This window comes from Myotis myotis, unplaced genomic scaffold, assembly GCF_014108235.1.
Source record: "Myotis myotis isolate mMyoMyo1 unplaced genomic scaffold, mMyoMyo1.p scaffold_m19_p_6, whole genome shotgun sequence".
Classification (NCBI taxonomy): domain Eukaryota; kingdom Metazoa; phylum Chordata; class Mammalia; order Chiroptera; family Vespertilionidae; genus Myotis; species Myotis myotis.
The window spans coordinates 65034303-65060016 of NW_023416368.1; the positions used below are offsets into that span (position 1 = coordinate 65034303).

General features: G+C 37.5%; 1 protein-coding gene across 2 annotated transcripts in view; it reads left to right on the forward strand.

Annotated features, from left to right (window-relative positions):
• The window catches only part of GASK1B (golgi associated kinase 1B), a 48789-nt gene extending 36001 nt beyond the window's left edge, over nt 1-12788 (forward strand). For both annotated transcript variants that reach the window (XM_036314596.1, XM_036314595.1), the window contains exons 4-5: nt 5648-5874; nt 9901-12788. In XM_036314596.1, coding sequence (XP_036170489.1) covers nt 5648-5874; nt 9901-10108 — 435 coding nt within the window. In that variant the 3' untranslated portion in view covers nt 10109-12788. The remainder of the gene's footprint in view (nt 1-5647; nt 5875-9900) is intronic.
• The last annotated feature ends 12926 nt before the right edge of the window (nt 12789-25714 follow it).

Below are 25714 nucleotides of genomic sequence, written 5' to 3' on the forward strand. Positions count from 1 at the left end.
CATTTTCCAGCTAATGAAAAGAAAATGGGATTCCAGTGAGTTTCCTATCTACCTACTCCAGGACTTCTGTGAGGATCAAATGAGATGAGGCACGGGAAAATGCTTCACAGACATTTGGTTAAATTGTAAAATGTTTCCACCTGGCTATAAAGCAAGTCATGTTCCTGGGCTGAAGAAACTGCAAGGAGGCTAGTCTTTAGGGAGAGGAAGCCAGGCGTTGCTACCTGGCGCCCACAGCCACCATTTCTGGGCTGGGCTGTGGGCCACATTTTGCGCCATGGGGTTTTGGCAGCATTGGCTGCAATTTGATGGGCTGTCACTCTGGGGTGGTGGCGGGGCCTGTGTCTCACTTGGGGGAAGCCAAGTGTTGCTTTGTGGGCAAAAGGTCCATGGTGCCATTTCTCTGTAAATGGCTAGTGCATGTCACAGCAGCTCCTGCATTGAGCGTCTGTCCCCTGGTGGTCAGTGCATGTCATAGCGACTGGTGGGATGGACGGGCACTTAGCATATTAGCCTTTTATATATATAGATTCTTATTGTTATTTCTGACATATCTGCTTATTGTGTATTTATCAAATGCTTATTACATGCAAGGTATTCTGGTGGACTCTCTGTGGAATATGAGTTCATGATTCATGGATACTGAAATGAAACCACATAAAGAAGCCAACCAAGAGCAAATGACAAGCACAGGATCTTTCATTGTTTGCCCCCTTTCTATTTTTTTCCAACTCCATTTACTACATCAGTGGTTCTCAACCTTTGCTGCACATTAGAATCACCTGGGAATCTTTTTAAAATCCTGATTTTTGGGCCTCATCCTCCAGAAATTCTGTTTCTTTGTTATGGGTAAGGCCATAACGTTAGTAACAAAGAAACAGAATTTCGGGAGGATGAGGCCCAGAAATCAGGATTTTAAAAAGATTCCCAGGTCATTCTAATGTGCAGCCAAGGTTGAGAACCACTGCACTAGATGCTACTTTAAAAAAACCCATGTCAACATTACTCAGTTTATTTGATTATTTCCAGTAGAAGACACTGTTTTGGAGGAGCTTTGTAAAGAGCCAAATACAAAGTGAATATAAGCTTTCAGCAGGGTTCTTTCAATAATAAACATTTATCAAGTGCCTACTGTGTAACAGGTATTGGATGAGTTGCTATGGTGAACTGCTAAACTCCATTCATTACATGTTTTATTGGATAATTTAAACTTTCTCTGTACAAATGCATTTTTTGTAAAGATGCAGTTTTTAAGTGCCAAAAACAAATAGAGATGGTGAGAATCCTAAGATACTAACTTACCAAACAGGAAACACGCCTCCTCCACACTCACTCACTGTCACGCAGACCCTTAAAGAAGTGTAGAAAAACAGAGGTAGAAAAATACACAGGATTATGTAGTTTAACTCAAATAATTAGGAAAAACATTTGGATAAAGGCAATTTATAATCTATATTAAGAAGAACATCTTCCTTTAACTCTCTGTCCGGCTTCCAATTACATTTGGCCTTGGTTTCCTTCCGCTTTCACTCTTTTAACATTTTCACCTGATGCCCTGCTACCTTGCCTATTACCTTTCTTCCAACTATACGTGAGGAAATGAGAGTGAAACTTGTAGACACATCAGCTTTTTTAGCTTTTACGTATAGCTTTTACTTACGATAAGAGTATTATAAAATACTCTTATTCACCTTTGCTCTGACTACCTGCCTTCATGTTCCTCTTACCCTCGTTGGCAGTCTTGTACTGTGTTAATTCAAAATGTGGTACAAAGATCCGGTCCACAATTGCTTTGATAGACCCACTCTTTGAAGACACAGCTAGAATGGGTGGTGTGCAGAAGGGTGGAAAGTCATTGGGAGCCTGTAGATTTCTAAGGGGCTTTGGAGAGCGGGTCAGTGCAGCAGAGGCACCCGTGTTTATATTATATTGTGAGCATCACATAAGTCACTGGTAAGATACTTTCTCCTGCAGGCAAAACTAACACTACCAACGGAAAATGGAATTTAAAAAGAAACTTTAGAAGAAGGCAATGTACCTAAAAATATCCCAGCAACAAAAACTTTGGCTGGCATACCTGGATTTTTCTGAGTATAATTTTAGTTAGGTAAACATTGAAAAGATATATTTTCCTAAAAGAGTAATTTTATGGAAAATGATGGTTGGCAGTCAGTTTTCAGATTTAGCAGATCGATTTTGCAAAAGATTTTCCTTGTCTTAAAGAGTGAGAAGATGTAAATTTGAACAAACTGCAATAATGATGCTTGACATTCTCAATCACTTCACTGAGAAAATTTATCCTCAAATAATCTTCTTTGTTGGATAATTATCTAAGAATATAGACACATAGATGTGAACTATAGTGCTAATCATGCTGTAAATGAAGTGATTGTTTTAATATGTTCAAAAGTGTATTAAAAGTGTATTATTAAAACAAGTGTATTAAAAGTGTATTATAGATTCATAGCTATCTAAAGTATGTTTTATAAAATAGCTAAGCTCTCTTAAAAGAAAGCAGAAATATATCCAGTATGCAACTAAATTAAATACCAAGGAAAATGGCATTGAATTTTAGGGAGTGGATTATGGTTTTGTGGTCAAATTATTCTTGATATATTGATATGAATTCAAAAGGAAGACTATAAACAAAATTCTGAGAAGAGCTGGGGAACAAGATTTAAGAGCTGTTTAAGTCCTTGCTAGACAAGGGCAATAATACAAAGACATAATTCACTATAGTTGGAAGATGAGAAAAACAAAGTAAATCTCAGATTTGAATTCAATGCTATATTTCTAAGTGAACACACACACACACACACACACACACACACACACAGTCAATACATGTGAACATACCCACCAAGTACATGGAGTGATTCAAGGAGTGGTAAACATTTTCTGGAAGAGAAGGTGATTTGAACACACACATCCTTTTTCAATAACAAGGTCTGTTAGGCTTAAAAGGCACAACAGTCTGTCAGGGAAGTGGCGAAATCATCACAGATTGTTGAGTGATTCAAAATTAGATCAGATGAAGCACTTTAAAAATACCCTGCAGGAAACAATGTGATGTTGAGAAGGCAATAAGAATATGACTTAAGTTGGTCTTTTCCACCTCTAATTTTTAATGCTTTTTATGTAGTTTAAAAATAAAAAGTATAATATTTACAGAAGTGCTGAAAGTTAGGGCCTAAACACTAATGTGCTTATTATTTAACATTAATGTATGCGATTCGCATGGCTGTATTGCAGAAACAGCAGAACTGTGGCTATATATGTGTCAGGCCTTTCCCCAGTACTATGAAATTAATAATGGAAAATGAGTTTAGGGTTTAGAGCAGTATTTAGGAAGTGGTTGGTAGATTTGTCTTTCAGGATTAAATTCTAAACATGTATATCCAACATAATGGACCCTGATGCGACAGTCAAAATTAAATAGAATTTAGTATTTTCCCCCACTAATCCAGTTTAGTATTGTCATTATAACTGGATATAAACATATGAAAATGATGAAAAGTGGTCTAGAAATTCTTTGAGAATTATTAACTAATGCATATTTAAAAAGAGAGAATGGATGAGAAGCAACTTCTGGAAGAGTTGTTTTTCATGTTCTCCCTGACCCCCTGATCTTAATTTACATTCAAATGAGAGATCAACCTAAGGACTTGCATGCATGCATATAAGCAGAACCCATGGACACAGATGGTAGTGGGGGAGGGAATGGGGAGGGGGGAGTTGGGAACAAGCGGGGAAAGGTCAATGAGGGAAAAAGGAGACATATTTAATACTTTAAACAATAAAGAATAAAAAACAAAAACAAATGCAATCTCTTTATATAATTTGTTTTTTCTTATTCAAAGGCAGTCAAGGTACTACATAAAATGAATGAAATGGAGTAGAAAGGGCTCAATAAGTTCTAATGGTTTCTAGTTTATGCTTTTTTCTTTTAACTTTCAGTGATTTGCATGGCTGGGAAACTCTCCTATCTTCATGTCAAACAAATGTGCTTTAACCAGTGGGAACTTCCTGTTCAGAGTCAGGCTTGTGACCTTGCTGATAAACCATTGGTTAGACCATGGCCCCAATGGATCAGCTGCCTGGAACCAGTCCTGACAGAGGCCTCCCTCACTGATAGATTGCTTCTAGACCAGCAGTGCGCTGAGTGGTCCAAATGTGTTGTGGCTCACTGACCATCCTTACCCCATGTGACTGGTTTGATATAAACTTCATAGAAAATTTTGTTAGGCTGACTTCTCTCATGTCTGCTTCTGAAAGTATGTTATTTGATACAAAGCCCACTTACACACAGAAAATAGAGAGGGAGGCTTATTGCCCAGTTCCTAACGTTTGCTGTGGTAGTGAGGCAAAAGTAAATGACCATTTTCCTTTGGAAGCAGTGGTGGTGGGAGGTGCTGGCCATGGCCAGCATTTGCCTTGGTGCTTAGCCTACTGATGGTAGAAGATATTTAGTAAACTTTTGTTGGATGAATGCACGAATGATCACTTCAAAGTAGGCTAAATTTTATTACTAATCTTGCTGCATTCATTTCTCAGCAACTGGCCTCCTAAAGTGGCCAGCCCTACAGGAAATGCAAAAACAAAACACAGGAGAGAAAGGATGGGAACTTAATGCCAAAAAGAATAAAAGTGACAGTCTGTCTCTAGCCATCTTTTGAATCATGAGTACATGAACAGTCTTTGACTAGCCTTAAACTAGTCAGCATGACATACTCGGGAAAAATCATGGAATTTTGGAGACAAACACAACTGTGTCTAAATCTTAACTTTGCTACTAACTCATATTTTATCCAGACTAGATTATTTAACCCATCTGAGGCTCAAGACTGCAGAGCTAACAAGTGTGGGAGCAGAGATTGACTTTAAGTTTATCTAATTTCTGATCCCAGGCTTTAATATATCCTGATTAATAAATATTATTCCCTTCCTAGTTCCAAAGAAATAGAAATTATACAACTCTCCCTTTTCTAATCAATATCTCTATTTACCTTCTTCTATATGGCAGTGGCTCTATTCTCCATAATAAAACCCCAATAGGTCCAATAATTTTGTCCATTCTGTTCACATATTTAGAGTCCAATTGTGTAGCGTTTTTAGTTATCATTATTGGATGTCACATCTTTTCAATAGATTTGTCCTATGTTATTTCAAGTTAGTAATACTGAAGCCCAGAGAGGTTCAGGGGTACAATAAACTTTTAGAGTCACTGAGATGACTTAGGTTTTCTATAACCCAGCCTGAGGGAGAAAACAAGATGTAGTCTTCAGAATATTTCAAAGCACAGCAGTTTCTATGTTCTGTCGTGAATAGAGTTAGAGGTTCTTCTGGCTGTGCATCGACATGTGATGTCAGTGGGAACTTTGAATGTGAAGGGTGGAGACGCCTAACTTGGATGATCTGCCTATGGAGTTGTTAGCAGAAGCTGGAAATGCTTATGACCACGGCTGAGTCAGAGGGATATGAACCCTGGGCTTAGTCTGACAGTTGTCTTTAATTAAATGAGCCTGGCTCTGTTAGATTCTGGCAGGCCAGCTGTTTAGAAAGCACCAATTCTTTGGAAATCGGCTAACTTTCCCAAGTTTTGTTTTTACTCAGAATCTTGGATTTTGTTTTCGCTTTCCATTTTCAGATTAATAATCGCCTAGACACAAATTGCTGTGGATTCAAACCTCGAAAGGAAGATACCTGTGTACAGAGTGGACTGAGGCCAAAATGTGACAACCAAGATTCTGTGGCTCTCACACACATTATCCAGCGAAAGCATGACCCAAGGCATTTGGTCTTTCTAGACAACAAGGGTTTCTTTGACAGAAGTGAAGATAACCTAAACTTCAAATTGTTAAAAGGCATCAAAGAGTAAGTTTTATAATGTCGTAACATCAGATTTATATTAAGTAAGTAGTAAGATTTGGAGAAACCTTACAAACCTCACATAACCATCCTTATGTGTGACCAATTGTAGCCCTTGAAATGAACTGTGGTTGTGGAATCTGGAAATAGCGGCCCAGGAAAGGGAAACAAACCCAGTGGAACAGAACAAGAGTGCAGCCAGGGCGTCACTGTCACCAACCAATGCAATCTACAAAGCTCCCGCCACCTTTCACATCCATCATATTGCTTGGCCCTCACTGTGAAAATCCATGTGGATTAGGTTGGGAGCATGCAGGAATCTCTCGAATAGGACCTGGCAGGACAGGGATAAGCAGGTGGCAGAGGCTCCATTATTAGGCCCTGGGGCAGGGGAGCTGACAGACATTTGGATATTGACATGGCAGGATGTCCAAAGGCATAATAAACTCAAGTGACTTTTATGAACATGGCAAAAAGTCAGAGCCAGTCTGCCCAGTAAAAAACACAGTATCAAAGGACAGCAGCTATTGAATGAGGTAGGAGGGTTTTTGAGCATTTGCAAACCTTTCTAATAGACAGAGATTATGGAAAATGGCACCTTAAACCTACCTCTAATTGGAAATAAAGGAAATCAAGACACTTAATAGTGGCAAAGCCCTGCTGTAGAGTCTGAGCTATACAACCCACTATGGAGATTGAGGCTAGATTTCAGGCTCCACCTGTAGCCACTCTTCATTGTCTTCCCACCTTAGTCAGAAATTAGGGTGACTAAGAAATTGGGGTATGTTTGAGAATTGAAAATAAAGGGGATGTATTAATAAGATAGTTAAACAGCTATGTGAAATTAAGTGACTGCTGGGAAATACATGAGCAAGTCTAAAATTGAGGGTAGAACCCAGGTCTTCCAAATCCAAGTTCAATAATTTTCTGCAATAATTTATGTACATGCTGTTGCTCTTACTTTTGTAAATAATACTTTGAAGCATATTTCAGTAGTTCATCCGAGCATTGACAATTTATGTTAATTTGTGTATTTTAAAAAATATATATTTTATTGATTTTTTACAGAGAGGACGGGAGAGGGATAGAGAGTTAGAAACATTGATGAGAGAGAAACATCAATCAGCTGCCTCCTGCACACCTCCTACTGGGGATGTGCCCGCAACCAAGGTACATGCCCTTGCCGGAATTGAACCTGGGGCCTTTCAGTCAGCAGGCCGACGCTCTATCCACTGAGCCAAACCGGTTAGGGCAATAAGTATTTGTAACACTAGAGACAGTACTTACTTTTGCTGTGAGAGTTTCATGAACCCGAATTTCATGAGTTTTTACCATGTCTTTCCCGGTTAATACCTGTGTTCACATCTCTTTGTGGGTTGAAGATTGAATATATGGCATATTCTCTCCTTAAGTGTATAAACTAAGGACATTTTATGTGTAGAAAATTTACAAACCTAAGGCATCAATTACTGAGTTGATATTATGGGTTTTCTTAAATCCCTAACCCTAAATTTTCTCTTAGAATTAAGAGTGCACAGAAAATACAGGCCATCCATTCATATATCTATGAATATTGTTTTATTTATATGTTCAAAGAAGATTGAATTTTAAATACAGTATGAAGATCAATGAGCTCAAAGTTAAATCTTCTTAGAATATGTAATTGACACATTGAAAAGCAAAAATGAAGACTTTGCTAACCCAGATTTATGCATAGAATATTCCTATTAATTAATGTAATGCAAAGACAGATTTTTTTAAAATTTTCCTTTACAAAAAGTTTAGTCACTGAAAAGAGCCATGATTTTTTAACAATATTATCCTACACATTCTGCCACAGCTAAAATTAGTTGAAGGGCCTTAGAATTTCTAAATCATGGATTATTAATACTTCCTAGAGCAAAAGTGCTTAATTAATACTGTGGCCACTAAATTACATAGTGCATGTCTTCCGGGGGCTCAGAGCATCTTACCAGCATTATTTAAGTCCCCAATTACTCAGACTCCTTAAGCACATCCGGCTCCGTGGCCTCTGCTCTTCCTGCGGCATCTGAAGGGCAGGAGCACCGGAATCCCTTGCATTCATGCCCCCTGAGTGCCATCCTCAACTTGCTCCACTGACATTTGGTAAAGGTGCTTAGAAGTCCTGAAACTTCTGGCAATTTGTACTCTTCAAACAAGTATATGTTCTTGTTTTAGTTTTTAAGGAACAGTTACTTTTTTAAATTTAAATTCTTTATTGTTTAAAGTATTACATATGTCTCCTTTTCCCCCCATTAACCTCTCCCCGGCCACTGGAACAGCTAAGTTTATTTGAAAATTACTATTAAGTCCCAACGTTTTTACTGTGCTCGCATCAGCATTTTCATAAAAGCCGGGAGAGGCCAAACTGATCATATGTAATTCACACTTTGAAAAGCAAAAAATGAGACTTTTCTAACCCAGATTTATATATAGAATATTCTTATTAATTATTGTAATGCAAAGACAGGTACTTTTAAAAAAATTTTCTTGACAAAAAGAATTCATCACCGAAAAGAATCATGATTTTTTTTAACAGTTTTATCTTACACATTCTGCCACAGCTAAATTAGTTCAAGGGCCATAAAATTTCTAAATCATGGATTGTTAATACTTCATAGAGCATAATTGCTTAATTAACAGTATGGTCACTAAATTACATTGTGCATGTCTTCAGGGAGCCAAACATCTCTATATATAAAAGCCTAAGAGACTGGTCAACCAGACGACTGGATGATCAGATGACCAGCCGGTAGCTATGACGTGCACTGACCACCACGGGACAGACGCTTACTGCAGGAGCTGCCCCCTGGTGGTCAGTGTGCTTCCACAGTGGGAGCACCACTCAGCTGACCAACGGGCACCAGGCGGCGGGCTTAGGGCTGGCGAATGCAGCTGTGGCAGCATGAGTCTTTCCCCCCTCCCACCTCTGCAGCAGTGCTACTGAGCAATGGAGGCAGCAGGTGCAGCAGGGCCTGGATGAGCGGGAGCGTCGGCCGCCTGCCACCTGCTGCTTCACCCACTACTACATCCCTCAGGGGATGTCAGACTGCCAGTTTCCAACATCCCCTGAGGGGTCTCGGATTGCTAGAAGGTGCAGGCCAGGCTGAGAGACCCCACCAGTGCACGAATCCATGCACTGGGCCTCTAGTTACTTATAATTTTGACTCAGCAAACATTACTTGTAATTTTGAACTAGAAATTTTATGAAGTTCTTCAGATAATGGATGCCTTAGACCGTTGGCTTTATACTTTCTGAATGAAGAGCAGAAAGCACTCTGATAAGACAGTTCAATAAGGACCCTTCTAAGGTTTTCCAGAGAGATGGTTCATTGTGGAATGCCCTGGCTCTAAACCTTGAGTTTCACTATGTTTATTTGAAAACAATTTAGTATTCCAGTTTCATAAAATGCTCCCAGATCCTCAGAATTCCTGAAGTTTAACCTGAATCAAGGACACTTGTTTATTTAATTGGGCATTTTAGAATGATTCTTTCTCTTCTTCCTACATATATTTTGGATTTTTTTACCTTAAATTCAGTCGTGCAACTTCTACTCAGGAAAGAGAACTTTACTGAATTTCTCAGCATTTTGTTTCTCATATTTACTTGCATAAAACCGCAAATTGACATTTATGAGAATGCTATTATATTTGACAGATTCAAGTGGTTTCCATGGGTGCAATAGAGTTTAGGATTGAGAAAAGTATTTTTGCTAGGCTAACAGAGACCTTTTTAATTCTGTGCCTCTTGTTGACTATATAATTACCTTAAGTCAAATGCTGGTATGTCAACTTCTCATTGCTATAGATAATTCATTTCTCTTGAAACATATTGTTCTAATATATTATTATTAAGATAAGTATTTTCTTGACAATGATAAAAAAGTTTTGATTCTCAAGGTACTATTTGATAGTGTGATTTATGCCAGATTGATGAAAGACAGAGCAGTTGGGCAATGTCTGATATTTCCAAATAATCACTAAGAATGAAATATGATTTTGTATTTTCAGGTTTCCTGAATCTGCAGTGTTTGTTTTGAAGAGCCAGCACTTACGGCAGAAACTCCTTCAATCTCTGTTTCTTGATAAAGTTTATTGGGAGAGTCAAGGAGGTAGACAAGGAATTGAAAAGCTTATTGATGTAATAGAACAAAGAGCCAAAATCCTTCTCACCTACATCAATGCACATGGGGCCAAAGTATTGCCTATGAATGAATAACAAAAGGGTCTTCTGGCTAGAGGACTAGATACATTTATGCATTTTTGTTTCTAAATCAAGTACACAAACTTCAACTCCTTTTAGGAATGAGATAGAGTATTTAAATACATAAAATAAATGAATTTAACCAAGTATATATGATGGGCCTGCATGCCGTAAGCAGACTTATAAAGCTTTAAAAAATATTCTCCTTAAAAATATTTGTTTATATTTTCACTACCATCGTCATGTGAGTCTCAACATCTGATTACAAAATGGTTGCAATTATTATTATAACAGCAAGTTTTGTTAAGACATTTGTCATATTGTTGAATAGAACAGCATAAACTGACTCCTTTAAGAAATATTTTATGCCATTTTCACTGGTCTGACCAAATATTAATGGGAATGAATCTTGAATATTTCTGTTGCTGATTGCTAAAACAGAAGTCCTTGCCCTTACCCAGTGGCACCTCTAAACTGGAAAACCGAGGCACATGGCCTACAAATATATCAGTGCCTACAATAATTCTAAATAGAAATGGTGAGCTGTTTGCAAAACTGCCAGTTTATATTCTATTGTATCTATAAATAACTAGCTGTTTCGGTGATTCTGAGCAGCAAGAATCACATTTTCCATTCCCTTTTAGAAATTTTTGTCGTCAGTGTAGAAGTCATCCAAATCTGACAATTTATATGTTAGGTAGTTTTGCCCTCTCAATTTTGGTCCAATTTATGTCTAGTGGCTTAAAAATTAAATAATTTTAAGATTTGAAGTTATCTACTTGAAACTGTACTTATGGAGTACCCCCCCCTTTTTTTTAAAGATGTTATTTTAAAAAACTTGTCATTTCTACAGGGGTTATATATAGTCTCTGTATATTTCATAAAGAATAGATTTCTTCAAATTTGTTCGGTGTGATTACATTTAAGCTGATTTGATTGATATTGCCTAGATATTGGTAATAGGATCAGATGTTGACTATGTTTAAATATATTGTTTGGCTTATTCTGACATAAGAAATATGAACTTAATAAATTAAAACTGGATTCTGGTAATTTGTCCTCATGGAAAGCACATGACTAGAACTAAAACAGCATATTTGGATATTATTAAGCCTTAAAGAATTCTCCCCAAACTCTCTCTACCAACTTTTTAATTAGTGGGAGGGTGTGGCATGTAGTGTTCATGTATTGGGTCCTTATATCCTTGAAAGATACCCATGTTGTTATGTATGACAAATGTTTATATAGAGGTTTCAGACCTTGAACAAATCATCATTGCCCTCCCATCCCATATACCCCACCCTTATTTAAAAGCTGATATACTGACTTTTCCTTTCCCTGAAAGTTTTAAAATACAGTTTAAGAATGTTTTAAATAATAATAAGTTTAAGAATGCTTTTAATAACAATGAGAGCATAGCTATAGATTCTAATTCATACAAAAGTATAGGGTCAAAATGTTAAAAATAACATGTTAAGTACAGGAGAAGATAGACCAAGGAGAAAGGAATCGTTTTAGCATCTAATTATAGCTGTTTTAGGCTCATATTCAAGTACTGCTATTTAGCACCCTTACTTGCTGGGCTTCCCTTTGGCGAATTGGTCTTCAGACCATTATCCTGTGTGGTTTTTCCCTGTACAGCCCTGAGTGTCTTCCTCTGGTCTCACATATTCAGAGTGCTCTTTGGCTCTGCTGAGTCTCCACGTTTACCTGTTATATTTGGCCTTTTATTTTTGACCTTTTTAAAAATATACATTTTTATTGATTTCAGAAAGGAAGGGAGGGTGAGAGTGAGATAGAAACATCCATGATTATAGAGAATCATTGATCGGCTGCCTCCTGCATGCCCCCACTGGGGATCGAGCCCACAACCTGGGCATGTGCCCTTGACCAGAATCGAACCTGGGACCCTTTAGTCCAAAGGCCTATGCTCTATCCAGCTAGGCCAGCTAGGGCTATCTGGCCTTTTTAAGATTGCTTTTTTCTTCTTCTAATTAATCATTATATTAATGAAAAATTGACCAAACAAAAGTTTGAGGACCTAGGTTCTACTCTGAGCCACTGACTTGAAATAACTCTGTCACGTTGCCTTATACCTTGTCTTATCAACGTGACATATTTGCATCTTAATATGCTTTTTATGAAATATAAAGTTGTGATATAGGTGGTGAGAATTCCAGGCTTCTTAGAAGTGAACTTTAATTTTGTGTCTCAAGCTACTGCTTTTGGGCAGCTTGGTCCTCTCATATATGGGTCTGGCTTTGCTTATTATGCCTTCATTTATTCCGAGATGCTTAATATTAAACAAAAAGTCTAGGGACACATGTTAGTTGTAGTCACCTTTGCTTTTTTAACAAGTATTTTGTCTTATAATCAGTGAGTAATTCATGCTGTATTATTTTTGAATAATAGATGGCGGAAGGCTAGGCTTTTAATTCCAATAAGTAATGCTCTTCATTTCTCTTACTGAAACAATGAAATGAACTCTGTGCCTTTCAGATATACTCAGATTATGCTGTGGTTTGGTTCTCATAAGCACATTATGTGGTTTATTTATAACTTGATAAATTTAAAATAGAACAATTTACCTTGGCAGACATACAAAAGCTCTTCTTGAGTGATTTGTTTTCTTTAAGTTGATGATCTGAAAATAACAGTTGTCTTAAAAATCTGTAATAAAATATTAGAAATTAAAAATGCATCCTTTTCCTTTTGTGGATGAGTTCATTTTCTTTTGTAGATGGGTACTTTTTAGAAGTTAAGTATAGGTAAATATTTGCTACCTTTATGCATGGTAAAAGAAACAGTTAAATAGTCAAGAATTGTATTTGTGTAGACATATATTTGATATTATTATTAGTGATGTTATACTTTCTCTTGGTGTACATAAAACATTGGTTTAGGTAGTATGCAAATTAGTTGACAGATATCATAAACTATAAGAGAATAATTTTTGGCTTTCTTTGCTTTGGGTGAGTCTTACAATTATGTTCACAGGTTCCTTTAGAGCATATTTGTTAAATATATTAGGTAGGTACCTGTGGAACTTCTCAAAATAAAAAAGGTCTTACACTTATGCTCAAAATATTTATAATCTCTAAACTTGTGTAATTGCTTGTTTTTTTTTCCACTGTGCCTTTAAATATATCTTACATTATAGCTAATGAATAAAATATCCTAGATGTAGAGTTATCTAAAAAATGTCTTAGGATATTCTAACGCTTATCCCAGCACAGAACAAAGTGAGGCAAGTGTCGGGCATTAGCCTGAAATATGTTTTGGCAATTGGATGTGGATCAAATAAAGATGAGCAAGACTTTTCTCTAAAAACTAAATGGTATTACCAAGAACTAAGAGCTATTTATTATTCATGAAAAATAATTCCACTTGTCAGAAAAGTTATCTGACACTTGGCAACAGCCAGAAGAGATTCTTGAGGGTTTTTTTTCAGTACAGTATTGTGTTTGACTTTTTTTTTTTTATTGAATGGACTATTTATTTATTTATTTATATATTTTTAAAAAATATATTTTATTGCTTTTTTACAGAGAGGAAGGGAGAGAGATAGAGAGTTAGAAACATCGATGAGAGAGAAACATCGATCAGCTGCCTCCTGCACACCTCCCACTGGGGATGTGCCCGCAACCCAGGTACATGCCCTTGACCGGAATCGAACCTGGGACCCTTCAGTCCACAGGCCGATGCTCTATCCACTGAGCCAAACCGGTTTCGGCGAATGGACTATTTAACCATGTTGTAGGGCAGAGTTTAACTTGTAGATTTTTATACTATAGAGATATATATAATTTCTGTCTGGTGAAAAAGATAACCTTAATGATTTTACAGTTTATTACCCTGTTGTACATTAACTGGTTGTATATATAGTGAAGCAATCTTATCCTAACATTGAGTATAAATATTAGCTTTTGACATACTCTTCAAAATGATTTTACCACTTTAGTGATTCCCTCTTTAATTAATTGTTTAAATAAAATCTTTGACATATGCTCATTTTACAGATGCCTAGGAGTCACAGTTTTATGTTTTTTTGAAAAGTTTGCTTTAATACACTTTTGACTGCCAACTCATATACTTTTATTTGCTTAGGATTCATGATTTTAAATTTTTGAAAATTTTACTTTAACAAAGTTTCCAAACATTGTTACATAATTTAAGACCTGAATGATTCTATGTGATCAGCATCTTGTCCAACACCCTTATTTTCTAGATGAAGAAACTGAGGCTTAAAGAGGCAAAGTTACTTGCCTGAATTTACCCAAATGTTTGATTTAGAATCTTAGGTGTTGAAGCTGATTCAGAAAGTTAGAGAACCAACACTTTCTCCGAGATTTCATTATTTACAACAATAAAATAAGAAACACTAGTTTAATAAAACCTGAAGGTCTTACATAGGCATATTTATGTGCATTAATAATTTTATGGCATTTTTTTGTAAACTACAGGGAGTGAAATAAACAGAAGTTTCTCATACTATGAAACTTTTTGGTAATCACGTTACACAGCTAATTGAGAATCTGCTTTGTGTCATGCTGTGTGCTGGGCAATGTGGATGTACAAATTAATAGGTAACTTTTTTTTTAATGTATTTTATTGATTTTTCACAGAGAGGAAAGGAGAGGGATAGAGAGTAAGAAACATCGATCAGCTGCCTCCTGCACACCTCCTACGGGGGATGTGCCCGCAACCAAGGTACATGCCCATGGCCGGAATCGAACCTGGGACCCTTCAGTCCCAGGCTGATGCTCTATCCACTGAGCCAAACCGGTTAGGGCAATAGGTAACTTTTAATGTATTAATCATCAATTGAGACCTATAATTAGACTCTAACTTATAGCTTTAGTGGAAAAAGTTGAGGAAAGAAATTCTTTGAGGAATGTCTAGAAATAAATTCTTACTTAGAGGATGTTTTACTCTCGGTGAATTTTACTGTATCTCTGTTGTTGACTAGTGCTTAAAAATGACAATTTGGAGTCAGTTTTGTTTCTGGACAAATCAACCTATTTATTTTAATATGTCCCGAGGACATGACTGTGTTCCAGAATGGTGGTCCAATAGTAGATGCTCGTAATGACCATCCTGATTCATCATAAACATGCTAGTGTATACAAGTTCCGGATCACTTTGAGAGAAGCTGATTAGAAGCACAGCCAGGCTACATAATTCTGCATATAATTTCAAAGGGCTTTTGGACCCTACACAACCATTCATGATTCTCTTTCCTCTCAGGTCTATGATCTCCCAGGTTAGGAATTCTTGGTTTACAGTATATTTGAGAATGTGGGAAATAATATTATACACTTTAGAAAGATGTTACTTAGTGTACATAAAAGTTTTACTTTTATACAAAGGTGAAAACTTAGGTTTTGGAAAAATTATTTAAATATTATTTAAATAAAGTATTTAATGAGGTGCCAATGAAAATTGAGAGGATTTAATGAGATACTAGTAAAAGTTTAGGGGCCATTTACTTTACTAACACTTTAATAGTTTCAGCCCATGCTATCAGCTCCAAGTTCACTACCATTCACTTAATTAAACTAGAGAATGAAATTCTTTGAGTTTTTTCATTGAATCCTTTAATTTATTAAAGATTATCAGTTACCTGATTTTTTGCTTGCTCTGATATACAAAAGATCCCAGGTAGTCGCTTATTTTATAGTGTCTTAGAATATGAGGAAAGTTGAACTAATGTATGCAATTAAATGAAGTTATTTGATTTACCACCAATGGTTTTCTGGGCATGAACATAATGTTCCTGCTTTTTATAAATCAATTTCCTAAAAAAATGAATGAACTTTCCCCAATGGAATTATTTCCTTGACATTTATGGAAAGGACTGTAACCCTTTCTTACTGTTCCTTTGGCCAGTCGGAGAATTCAGAGTGTCTAGACTAGGCTCATTTCACCTTTTATCCCCTTTCACATTCAGGCACAGCTGTTTTAAGTCAAAATATGGCATCCTCCCTAATTTTTAAGCTCTTTAGTTCCTTAGGATAGGGCTCTGCTGTTAGAAAGGTCTGCCTCTCTAAGGGATTGTTGGCAGACTCTGGTTAGCAACCTAAAAATGCACATGGTAAGTGAATGAAGTCACAGAACTCCTTTCTTATAACGGCATTGTGTATGGTTAAATTAGTCATTTTTTTTTCCATCTTGAAAAGGTATCTTTTCCCATGATTGCATTTAGTTTGTTGATAAAAACATGCCCAATTATGTACACATTAAGAAATCTCTATGCGCCTTCTTTCTAAAAAAAAAAAGTAATCTGCATTTCGTAGCAGCACTTGTCAAGATTTCTAAAGCTTTTGAGACAAAGAGCTAAAATATAAAGAAAACCTCCCTAGTCAGTGGTTTTAATCACAGGCTGCAGAATAACGAGCTGTGCTGTTTCCAAAGGCAAACTGGGCTGCAGAGAGCGGACCAGTCACTAAATGAGACTGAAACAGCTGCGAGTCAGCACCTTGTGCCAACATTTTCTTTAGCTCTAGGACACCAGACATTGTTTTGGCTCATACCCTATGTTATTGGCTCAACTTCTGTTTAGGATAACAAGAGATCTCGCCCTGTATCCTCATTTCAGGCCCTCAGGAGGAAAATTGAGGTCAACATTTTATTTTTTACTTCGTAGTGCTTTAAAAAAAAAAAAAAGCTATGATTCAGATATCCTAACTTGGTGAGAATACAATTAAGCTGGTGAGATTCAGCTCTTTCCTAAGAGAATGATGAAGTAATTCATAGCATCTCCTGGGAGAGAGTCAGTCGTCCTCCTTTTCAATCAAGTAACAAGTGACAGTTAAAATAAGAACTTTCGTAAGAGTTTTGGTGACTATTGTGATAACGCTATTTGCTATGAATAGTGTGTCATTTCCTTTGTCTTACTCATATTGTTGGTTGCAAGTAGAGATAATATGGTGTGACATGGCAGCATTCAGAGTAGTGAATTTCTAGTTAGAAAACACAAATTCCTAATTAAATCTTGACTTTAGCCCAGGCTACCTACCAGGTTCTGGTAGTAACACCCCTTCAAGTTGTGACAACCAAGAATGTCTCCAGAAATTGCAAAATAGTTCCTTAGGAGGCAAAAATCACCTCCTACTTGAGAACCACTTTTTTTGTCCATTGACAGAAAATCTTCCTGAAAAGGTAAACCTTTTAAATGTTTTTGTCCTCTCACATTCAGTGTGTGAAGATTTGCTGTCGAATTCCTTGTATTCGAATGTTTGGCCATGTTGTATGACATCAGTCAGAGCCCAAAGGGGCCTGAGGGCCTGGGCAAGGTGACCAGTGAAAGAAGCTACATGAGACTCAGGAGGAATAGATGTGCTGAGGCTCCAAGAAAACATTTTTTTAGGTGAAAAATAAATCTAGGACTTTTGACAAAGTAAATATCATGGCAAACGTTTTGGAATCAGGGGGTGGGGGGTGGGGGGAGTAGTTGGAGGTAAAAGTGCTTGAAAATCTGTGTTTTAACTTCCTCTGTCCCAGGGTCCTGTATCTGTATCTCTTGAGAAGATGCCTGGAATATACAGAAGCCAAACTCTCATCAGAACCCCAACACTCCTGTGGGAACCTCCTCCCGCAGAGGATCATAAGAAGTAAAGGGTGTTTCCTTATGAGCAGAAGGGGAAGATGAATAGAAAAGTGCATTAGAGTGAATTGTTAGGCCAGGGTGGGAGTGCAGAATCAGCGTGGGAAATAGAACAGGGTGCAATATCAGAAAAGCAGGGTAAGTAATGCTGCAATGACAAAACGCCATCAAATCTCAGTGGCTTAAAGCAAGAAAGGTGGATTTCTCACAGCATATGTCCATCCCAGCTTGGCGAGAGGACTCTGCTTTTCACAGACACCTAGAGGGCCACGCTGAGGAGGCAGCCTGGATGTTTCCATCTCTGCCCCTGAGTGGAAATTCTGAAAAGCTTGCACAGCTCACTGAACAAAAGCAGTCTGGGAAGTAGGGAAACTTGAACTACCTGATGAGTAATATTGGTCCCTACAGCACATGGTGAAAGCTACTGGTGGTGTCTTTGATGATAATGGAGGCAAATGTAACCTAAAACTATTATTGCTTATCCCATAACCGTTTTTTCCCCCTGGGGACCACCCACCTCACATTATTTCATCTCTGCCTATGCTTTCAGGTTCAATGGGTCAATCAGAAAACTTGCCTTATACTTTTGGAACTGAAAAGGAGAATAAGAAACCAGGACCCAGGACCCAGTGATAATGGGTAATATTCTGGAGACCTTAGTTAGACTCTCCTCTCTGTGAGCTGGGGAGAGTTAATTGCAGAGAAAGAAAGGAGAGATGGGTGGGAAATCTACAGAGATGCCAATAGGCAAGATGCAGATGCCTTTGGGTTCTTTTGTTTTAGTTACTCTAGACCAGGGGTGGACAAACTCTTTGACTCGAGGGCCACAATGGGTTCTTAAACTGGACCGGAGGGCCGGAACAAATGCATGGATGGAGTGTTTGTGTGAACTAATATAAATTCAAAGTAAACATCATTACATAAAAGGGTACAGTCTTTTTTTTTTTTTTAGTTTTATTCATTTCAAACGGGCCGGATCCGGCTCGCAGGCCATAGTTTGCCCACAGCTGCTCTAGAGGTTTCTTCCAGTTCTTGGTTTTATTTAATTAATTATTTATTTATTTCAAATATGTTTTTTTTGATTTTTTAGACAGAGAAGAAGGGAGAGAGAGAAACATCAATGAGAGAGACACATTGTTTGGCTACTACCTGCATATCCCCTACTGGGGATCGAGCCCGCATCCTAGGCATCTGCCCTGACCAGGAATCAAACCCAGGACTTCTTGGTCCATGGGACAACGCTCAATCCACTGAGCCACATCAGCCTGGCTTTGTGCCCTTTAAATGGTTCAGTATCCTTTTTTTTTTTTAACTCACGCTTTTGCTTCAACTCAACCTAGGTTGATTTTTTTAATGCTTGCAACAAATGGAACATCAATGATTTGTGTCTAAGGCAAGTAAGTCTTTTTCTAACTTATCCCTTATAGAAAGCATATCTTGATCTCTTTCTATGACAGAAAAAGATGTTCGTGCTCTTAAATTTTCTTCTCCTTCTTGCCTTCATAAACCAACTTCTAAAACATTTAGCATCTTGCTTACATTGCTAACCTTCCTAATATTTAGATTCTGGCTTCTACTTTGTCACAGGTACATTATTTTATCGTTGAATCTACTAGGATTTCCTGCCCACCACCAATTACAGTTCTCTCATTCCTGAGGTTTTTGTTTGTTTGCTTTTCTTCATTCACCTCTTTGCTGGTTGGCACAATCATCAAATAATTTTTTGCAGACTTAGTGTTTGTTAGAGTGGATTGGAGTGTGCATTGGTGGAGAGAATGGGAAAGACACGGAAGAATAATTTAGGAAGCTCTAGAAATTACTAAGGCATAAGATAATCAAGAAATGATAGATGGGTCTAATTTTGTGCTTTTTATACATAACTGGACCATTACATATGATAAGACTCAGAGGGAATTAACTAACCTCTCTTAGAAAAATATTGCTATGGGAAACAACTTGAAAAGATATTCTAAAAACACTATGTAAAACAGGCTGCTGTGGGCTTTAGAGTTACATTCTGCAGCTAGAGCAGGGGTGGGGAATCTTTTTACTGCCAAGGGCCATTTGGATATTTATAACATCATTCGCTTAATATAATCCACTTAATATAAATTTATGTGGCTATGAAAAAAGCTCCTGGATGTACTGAATTTTGAGTCCCACCTGCAATTGCCTGGGCAGGGCCAAACCAAATGATTTTGCCGGCCTTATATGGCCCAAAAGCTGGACTTTTCCCACCCCTGAGCTAGTCAGCACACCAGTAATCTTCTCTAAAGAGACCTATCTAAAGCAGGGAAAGTTGTCTGAGTTTGTGTCACTGAGAAAGATTCAGAAGGATGGACATGGACCCACACATGGTACACACACACACACACACACACACACACACACACACATAGAACAAGAAATTCAGATAAGGAGCTACATTTTTAAATTTTTTTCTTAATGAATTGATTTCTTTTTACAGTTAATTATAAACCAAGTTACTTACTGTTATCAGGATGGAAGCTCTGAACTGAGGTTGGGGTGCTCCAAACCATGAGATTCATCGTATCTCAGGATTTTCTGGCCCAATTTGCTCTCAGTTGGTAATGATTGAATAATTTATTTGCTAATTTAATTGTTTTAGGGCTTTATTTATTCTTTCATGTAACAAATATTTGTCGAGTGCCAACTGCATGCCAGGCACTGCTTTAGGTCTTGGGATATAGCAGAGACAAAGAAAGAGTGTACTCATCTTTAGCAGCTTCCTTTCTTCAATTCTAAATCATTAAACTGTAAAATTTAATATCTGTGTATATGTGATATAAGAAATAGCAGAGCATTAGCCAAAAAAATTTATGCTTGAGAAAAACTTTTATATAGAGTCCCCTTAACTTTCCCTTCTGTTCTTCAAATGTTCCTATTAAAAAAAAAGAAACATTATTTTCAGACATCTTTGTGTATATAATCAGAATCTCTTGAGTAATAGCTCAAAAATCCTGCATAATAGCTCCAGCCAATGCGTTTTATTATCAAGAATTGTGTGTTTTATGCAGTTTGCATTCTGGTCTTCTTCCATTTTATCTTTGGTAGAAAAAACCTGCCATATAAATCATGACAGAGTACAGAAAGAAATAGTTTGGATATTTGCCAATCTTGGTAGTATGCTTTCAAATCAAGGAAATGTTTTGAAATCAATATTTAAATAGCATATTTGGCAAAATGCTCTGCCCTGGAAGAAATGGATGGCATTTTTTGAAGAGGAAGAGTAATGGGAACCAGACAGCCAAGTTCAAGAAGCCATCCTCCATAAGGCTGCTTCCCTTTGTTGCAACACAATCCCTTTTGAGGGTCTTGCACATCCCAGATCTCTTTCTTCATTATTAGCAATCTTCTTTTCTTCTCTTTAGGTTTTGTTTTTAAGTTCATTGAAGACTTTCTACCTCTTATTTTTTTCTAGAACCCTCTTCAATGCAATTTCCATCGGAATAACTTTTCTGCAATATATAGCCATTTCATCTTTGTAAAGACTCTAGTGGTTCTTTCTATTTTTTGTTAATGCTGATTTCTCCCCTCTTTCTCTGGGACACAAAGATATAGGTTTAATAATCTGTCCTGATCTCATGCTTTCCTCCCTTCCCCTAAGACTCTATCCACTCCCTCCCACCCATCCCCTCTCCTACCCCATATTGTCACTTTCAAGAAATTCAAAAGTTTGTTTCTACTCTCTTGGCAAATAACAGCTAAATTGGCCTAGCCATTTCTGAATACCTTCACAAACCTCTTGCTTGTCTCACCTTTAAACCCTTTAAAAGTTTCTTATATAAGAATTGGACACTATTTAAATCAACTGAAAGAGCATGAAATAAAGCCATAGTCAAATAATAACTAGAATGATGCAATTGGAGATCTGGTTATTATTGAGGCTCTTTTGGTACAATTTTTTTTAAAAATGATTACATATGAGTTCTAGAAAGTTGTGATATAAAACAATATGGCAAGTGTCCTTATTTACTAATAACACCATTTCAGGTTCTTACAACGAGGCTAGCATGGTGCAATGTACTTTAAAAAGATTATCTACTTTAGTCCTGATTACTCTCTAACAAATGAGAAAATGAAAGAATGGAGAAGTTAATTTGTTCAAGAACAAACAGCCAGGAAGTGACCATACTGAGATTCATATCCAAATCCACTTGGCTTCACAATGTCTGCTTATTACCCTTAGGCCACAGAACCTTCCCAACTCCATTCAGCGCTCTCTCTACCCTGTCACAGTGGCTTACTTCTCTGAGAGAATTTGTATTTCTTTCTTTTTTTTTTTTAATTAAATCTTTATTGTTCAGATTATTACATTTGTTCCTCTTTTTTCCCCCATAACTCCCCTCCTCCCAGTTCCCGCCCCACCCTCCGCCCTCACTCCCCACCCACTGTCCTCATCCATAGGTGCACGATTTTTGTCCAGTCTCTTCCCGCATCTCCCACACCCCTTTCCCCCCCAAGAATAGTCAGTCCATTCCCTTTCTATGTCCCTGATTCTATTATGATCACCAGATTATTTATTCACTCGATTCTTATATTCACTTGTTGATAGATTCATGTTTGTTGTTCATAATTTGTATCTTTACCTTCTTCTTCTTCCTCTTCTTAAAGGATACCTTTCAGCATTTCATATAATACTGGTTCGGTGGTGATGAACTCCTTTAGCTTTTCCTTATCTGTGAAGCTCTTTATCTGACCTTCAATTCTGAATGATAGCTTTGCTGGATAAAGTAATCTTGGTTGTAGGTTCTTGGTATTCATCACTTTGAATATTTCTTGCCATTCCCTCTGGCCTGCAAAGTTTCTGTTGAGAAATCAGCTGACAGTCGTATGGGTACTCCCTTGTATGTAACTGAGTTTCTTTCTCTTGCTGCTTTTAAGATTCTCTCTTTGTCTTTTGCTCTTGGCATTTTAATTATGATGTGTCTTGGTGTGGTCCTCTTTGGATTCCTTTTGTTTGGGGTTCTCTGCGCTTCCTGGACCTGTAAGTCTATTTCTTTCACCAGGTGGGGGAAGTTTTCTGTCATTATTTCTTCAAATAGGTTTTCAATATCTTGCTCTCTCTCATCTTCTGGCACCCCTATAATTCTGATGTTGGTACGCTTGAAGCTGCCCCAGAGGCTCCTTACACTATCTTTGTATTTTCGGATTCTTTTTTCATTTTGCTTTTCTGGTTGGGTGTTTTTTGCTTCTTCGCATTTCAAATCTTTGACTTGATTCTTGTGGTCCTCTGGTCTGCTGTTGGGAGTCTGTATAGTATTTGTTATTTCAGTCCGTGTATGCTTAATTTCTAGTTGGTTCTTTATCATAACATCGAGGGTCTCATTAGATTTCTTGAGGATCTCACTACATTTATCGGCGGCTTCTAGACAGTTCTTGAGAGACCTTAAAAGTGTGGTTCTGAACTCAATATCCTCCATTGACAGTTTTGTCCTGTTTCTTTGTCTCCGCATTTTTTATGCTTTCTTGGTGCACCCCCTAGTGGTCTTTGTGCGCAGTCTTGTTGTAGTTAAGCCTTGATTGTTGTCAGCAATACCGGGGGTGATTTGACCTCCAGGCTAACTGGCTATGAGAATCTGCTGTGTCTGCAGTGGGAGAGCTTCTGTGCTGGATCTCTAGGGTGGTGCTAATCTAGCGTTTGCCTGAGGCTATCCGGCAAATGGCTCTGGGCAGGGCTTTGGCAGGGCGGGTCCCCGGGCATATACAGGGTGGGCCGGAGAGAGCAGTTATGGCTGCTCTCAGTTCCGTCCCTAGGGGCTCTGCCTCACAGAGTCCCAGCAACCACTGCAAACCTTGGAGAGAAAGCTGCCTTCGAGTTCCGACCAAAGCCAGACAGTCCCGCTTCTCCCGTTTGAGTCTGGGTCCCTAGAGACTCGCCCGGATCTGGAGCTCAGAGTCTGAAACTCCCTCCCGATTGAAAACAACAACTGCGCCCTCCGCCTCCAGCCCGCTCCGCGTGCACTCCGCACCTTAGTATTTCACTTCAGCACTGCGCCTCCTCTGAGTCTGGGTATGATATTCTCTTTCCTCCTAGTTGTAGAATTTCCACTCAGCCAGCCTTCCTGTGGTTCTGGATGCTGTCCATTCCGTCTTTTAGTTGTTTTTTGAAGTGGTTGTTCGAGGCAGCAATCTCCAGCATTAACCTATCTCTTTCTTTTTTAAAAAATATATTTTTATTGATTTCAGAGAGGAAGGGAGAGGGAGAGAGAGATGGAAACATCAATGATGAGAGAGAATCACTGATCGGCTGCCTTTTGCACGCCCCCGTCTGGGGACCGAACCCACAACCTGGACATATGCCCTTGACCAGAATTAAACCTGAGACCCTTCAGTCCAGAGGCTGATGCTCCATCTACTGAGCCAAACCGGCCAGGGCGAGAATTTGTATTTCTTATACACACTCAGAAAAATTGCAGAAACCATGGCTAGGTGTTTAAGTGGAAAAATTGGCTAATACATATCTGATAGAGATAAGTATAAGCCACTGAAATTTACAGTATCTCTCACATGTCTGGTTCTACTCATATTATGTGAGATTGTAATCTTTAATGTTCCCCAGTATCAGTTGCTAATATTTAAAAGTGTTACCATGTTGGGCTTCATGATTCATAGGACACAAAGAGAATTTCAACTCTCAATTGCAATCTCAATCCATTTGTCACGATGGTAAGTTACACAGTACTAGGGAACATGTGAAATAAATACCTCTCTCTGTTCCAAGCCTCAATGAGCAATTTTCTTGATGCATTTAGATTCCTCGGGTAAGGAAATCACAATGTAAAGCCATTCTTTACATTCGATGTTGTGAGTTTGAACAAAGGGCTGTGAGACTGCTATGTGTGAAAGCTGTTCAAGTTCACAGAACAAAGGAAGGCAAAGCCCCCTTAAAATCACAGCATTCCATTTCATTTTACTTGCGCCGTTTTGTCAAAAATTGAATTTGCTAGTTTGTAAGTAGATATAATAGCCAGTAGCTCTTTGGTCAACTGATTAGTTAGTATGTTTTAAAACAAGAGATTGAAAAAACAAAGAATGGATTTAAATTCATACCAGATCAGCTCTGTGCTGGGAAAGACTTCTTACTTTCACATAGTAGCATAGAAAAAGTCTCATTTTCACAACCAAACAGTGATACTTTATAAAATTTAATATCACTGAGTTGATTAAAACATTTTTTTAACATTCTTTTTGCCGGTTATATGAATACCAACAGCCTTAAAATTTTTAGTAAGTCCCCAATATATTCTCAACAATCTAGTATCAATTTGGTTGGCTTATATAAAGTTTTAAAATGTTTATATTGAGGATTATGGAAGTTTGATATATATATATATATATATATATATATATATATATATATATATATATATATATATATATATAATTTTTCTCTTATAGATAGGCATGCACAGGTTTTTTTTTAAGGACACTGGAACTCTCCATGCAGCTATGTCACCATGAATATGAAGCAGCATCAAAGTTTATAGCCAATGGGATACCTGAGAGCATGACACACAAAGTAATATGAAATTCATGGCTTCAGTTCAGATTCTTGAGCGGGATAAGGTGCTTTTTTTAGAATACAATGTTCTTTCTTATAAAGCCAACATAGTCTATCAAATTCATTCCACTGCCATAACATAGAAATCAGAAAGAAGCCATCTCAAAGAATTGGTTAGCACAAAGCCATTTTATAGGAGGCTGTTATTGGAAAACAGAGCTCTATAAATTCTCTATATGAAGGCATGCATTTGTATAGCAATTGATTTATTAATGTACTTACCATGACATTCCAAAAGGGACTTGAAGTACCTAGTTTCCAGGTAGGAATGGCAAATACTTAGAGATATAAAAATACAAATAAATAATGAACACTTAAAACCTGAATTGTGGAAAATATATTTTTTCTCATGAAATAGAAAAAAAAATCAGCAAGTCATTGAGGACCAGAACAATCAAATGTAAGCAGATTTGATGAATATATGAAAGAT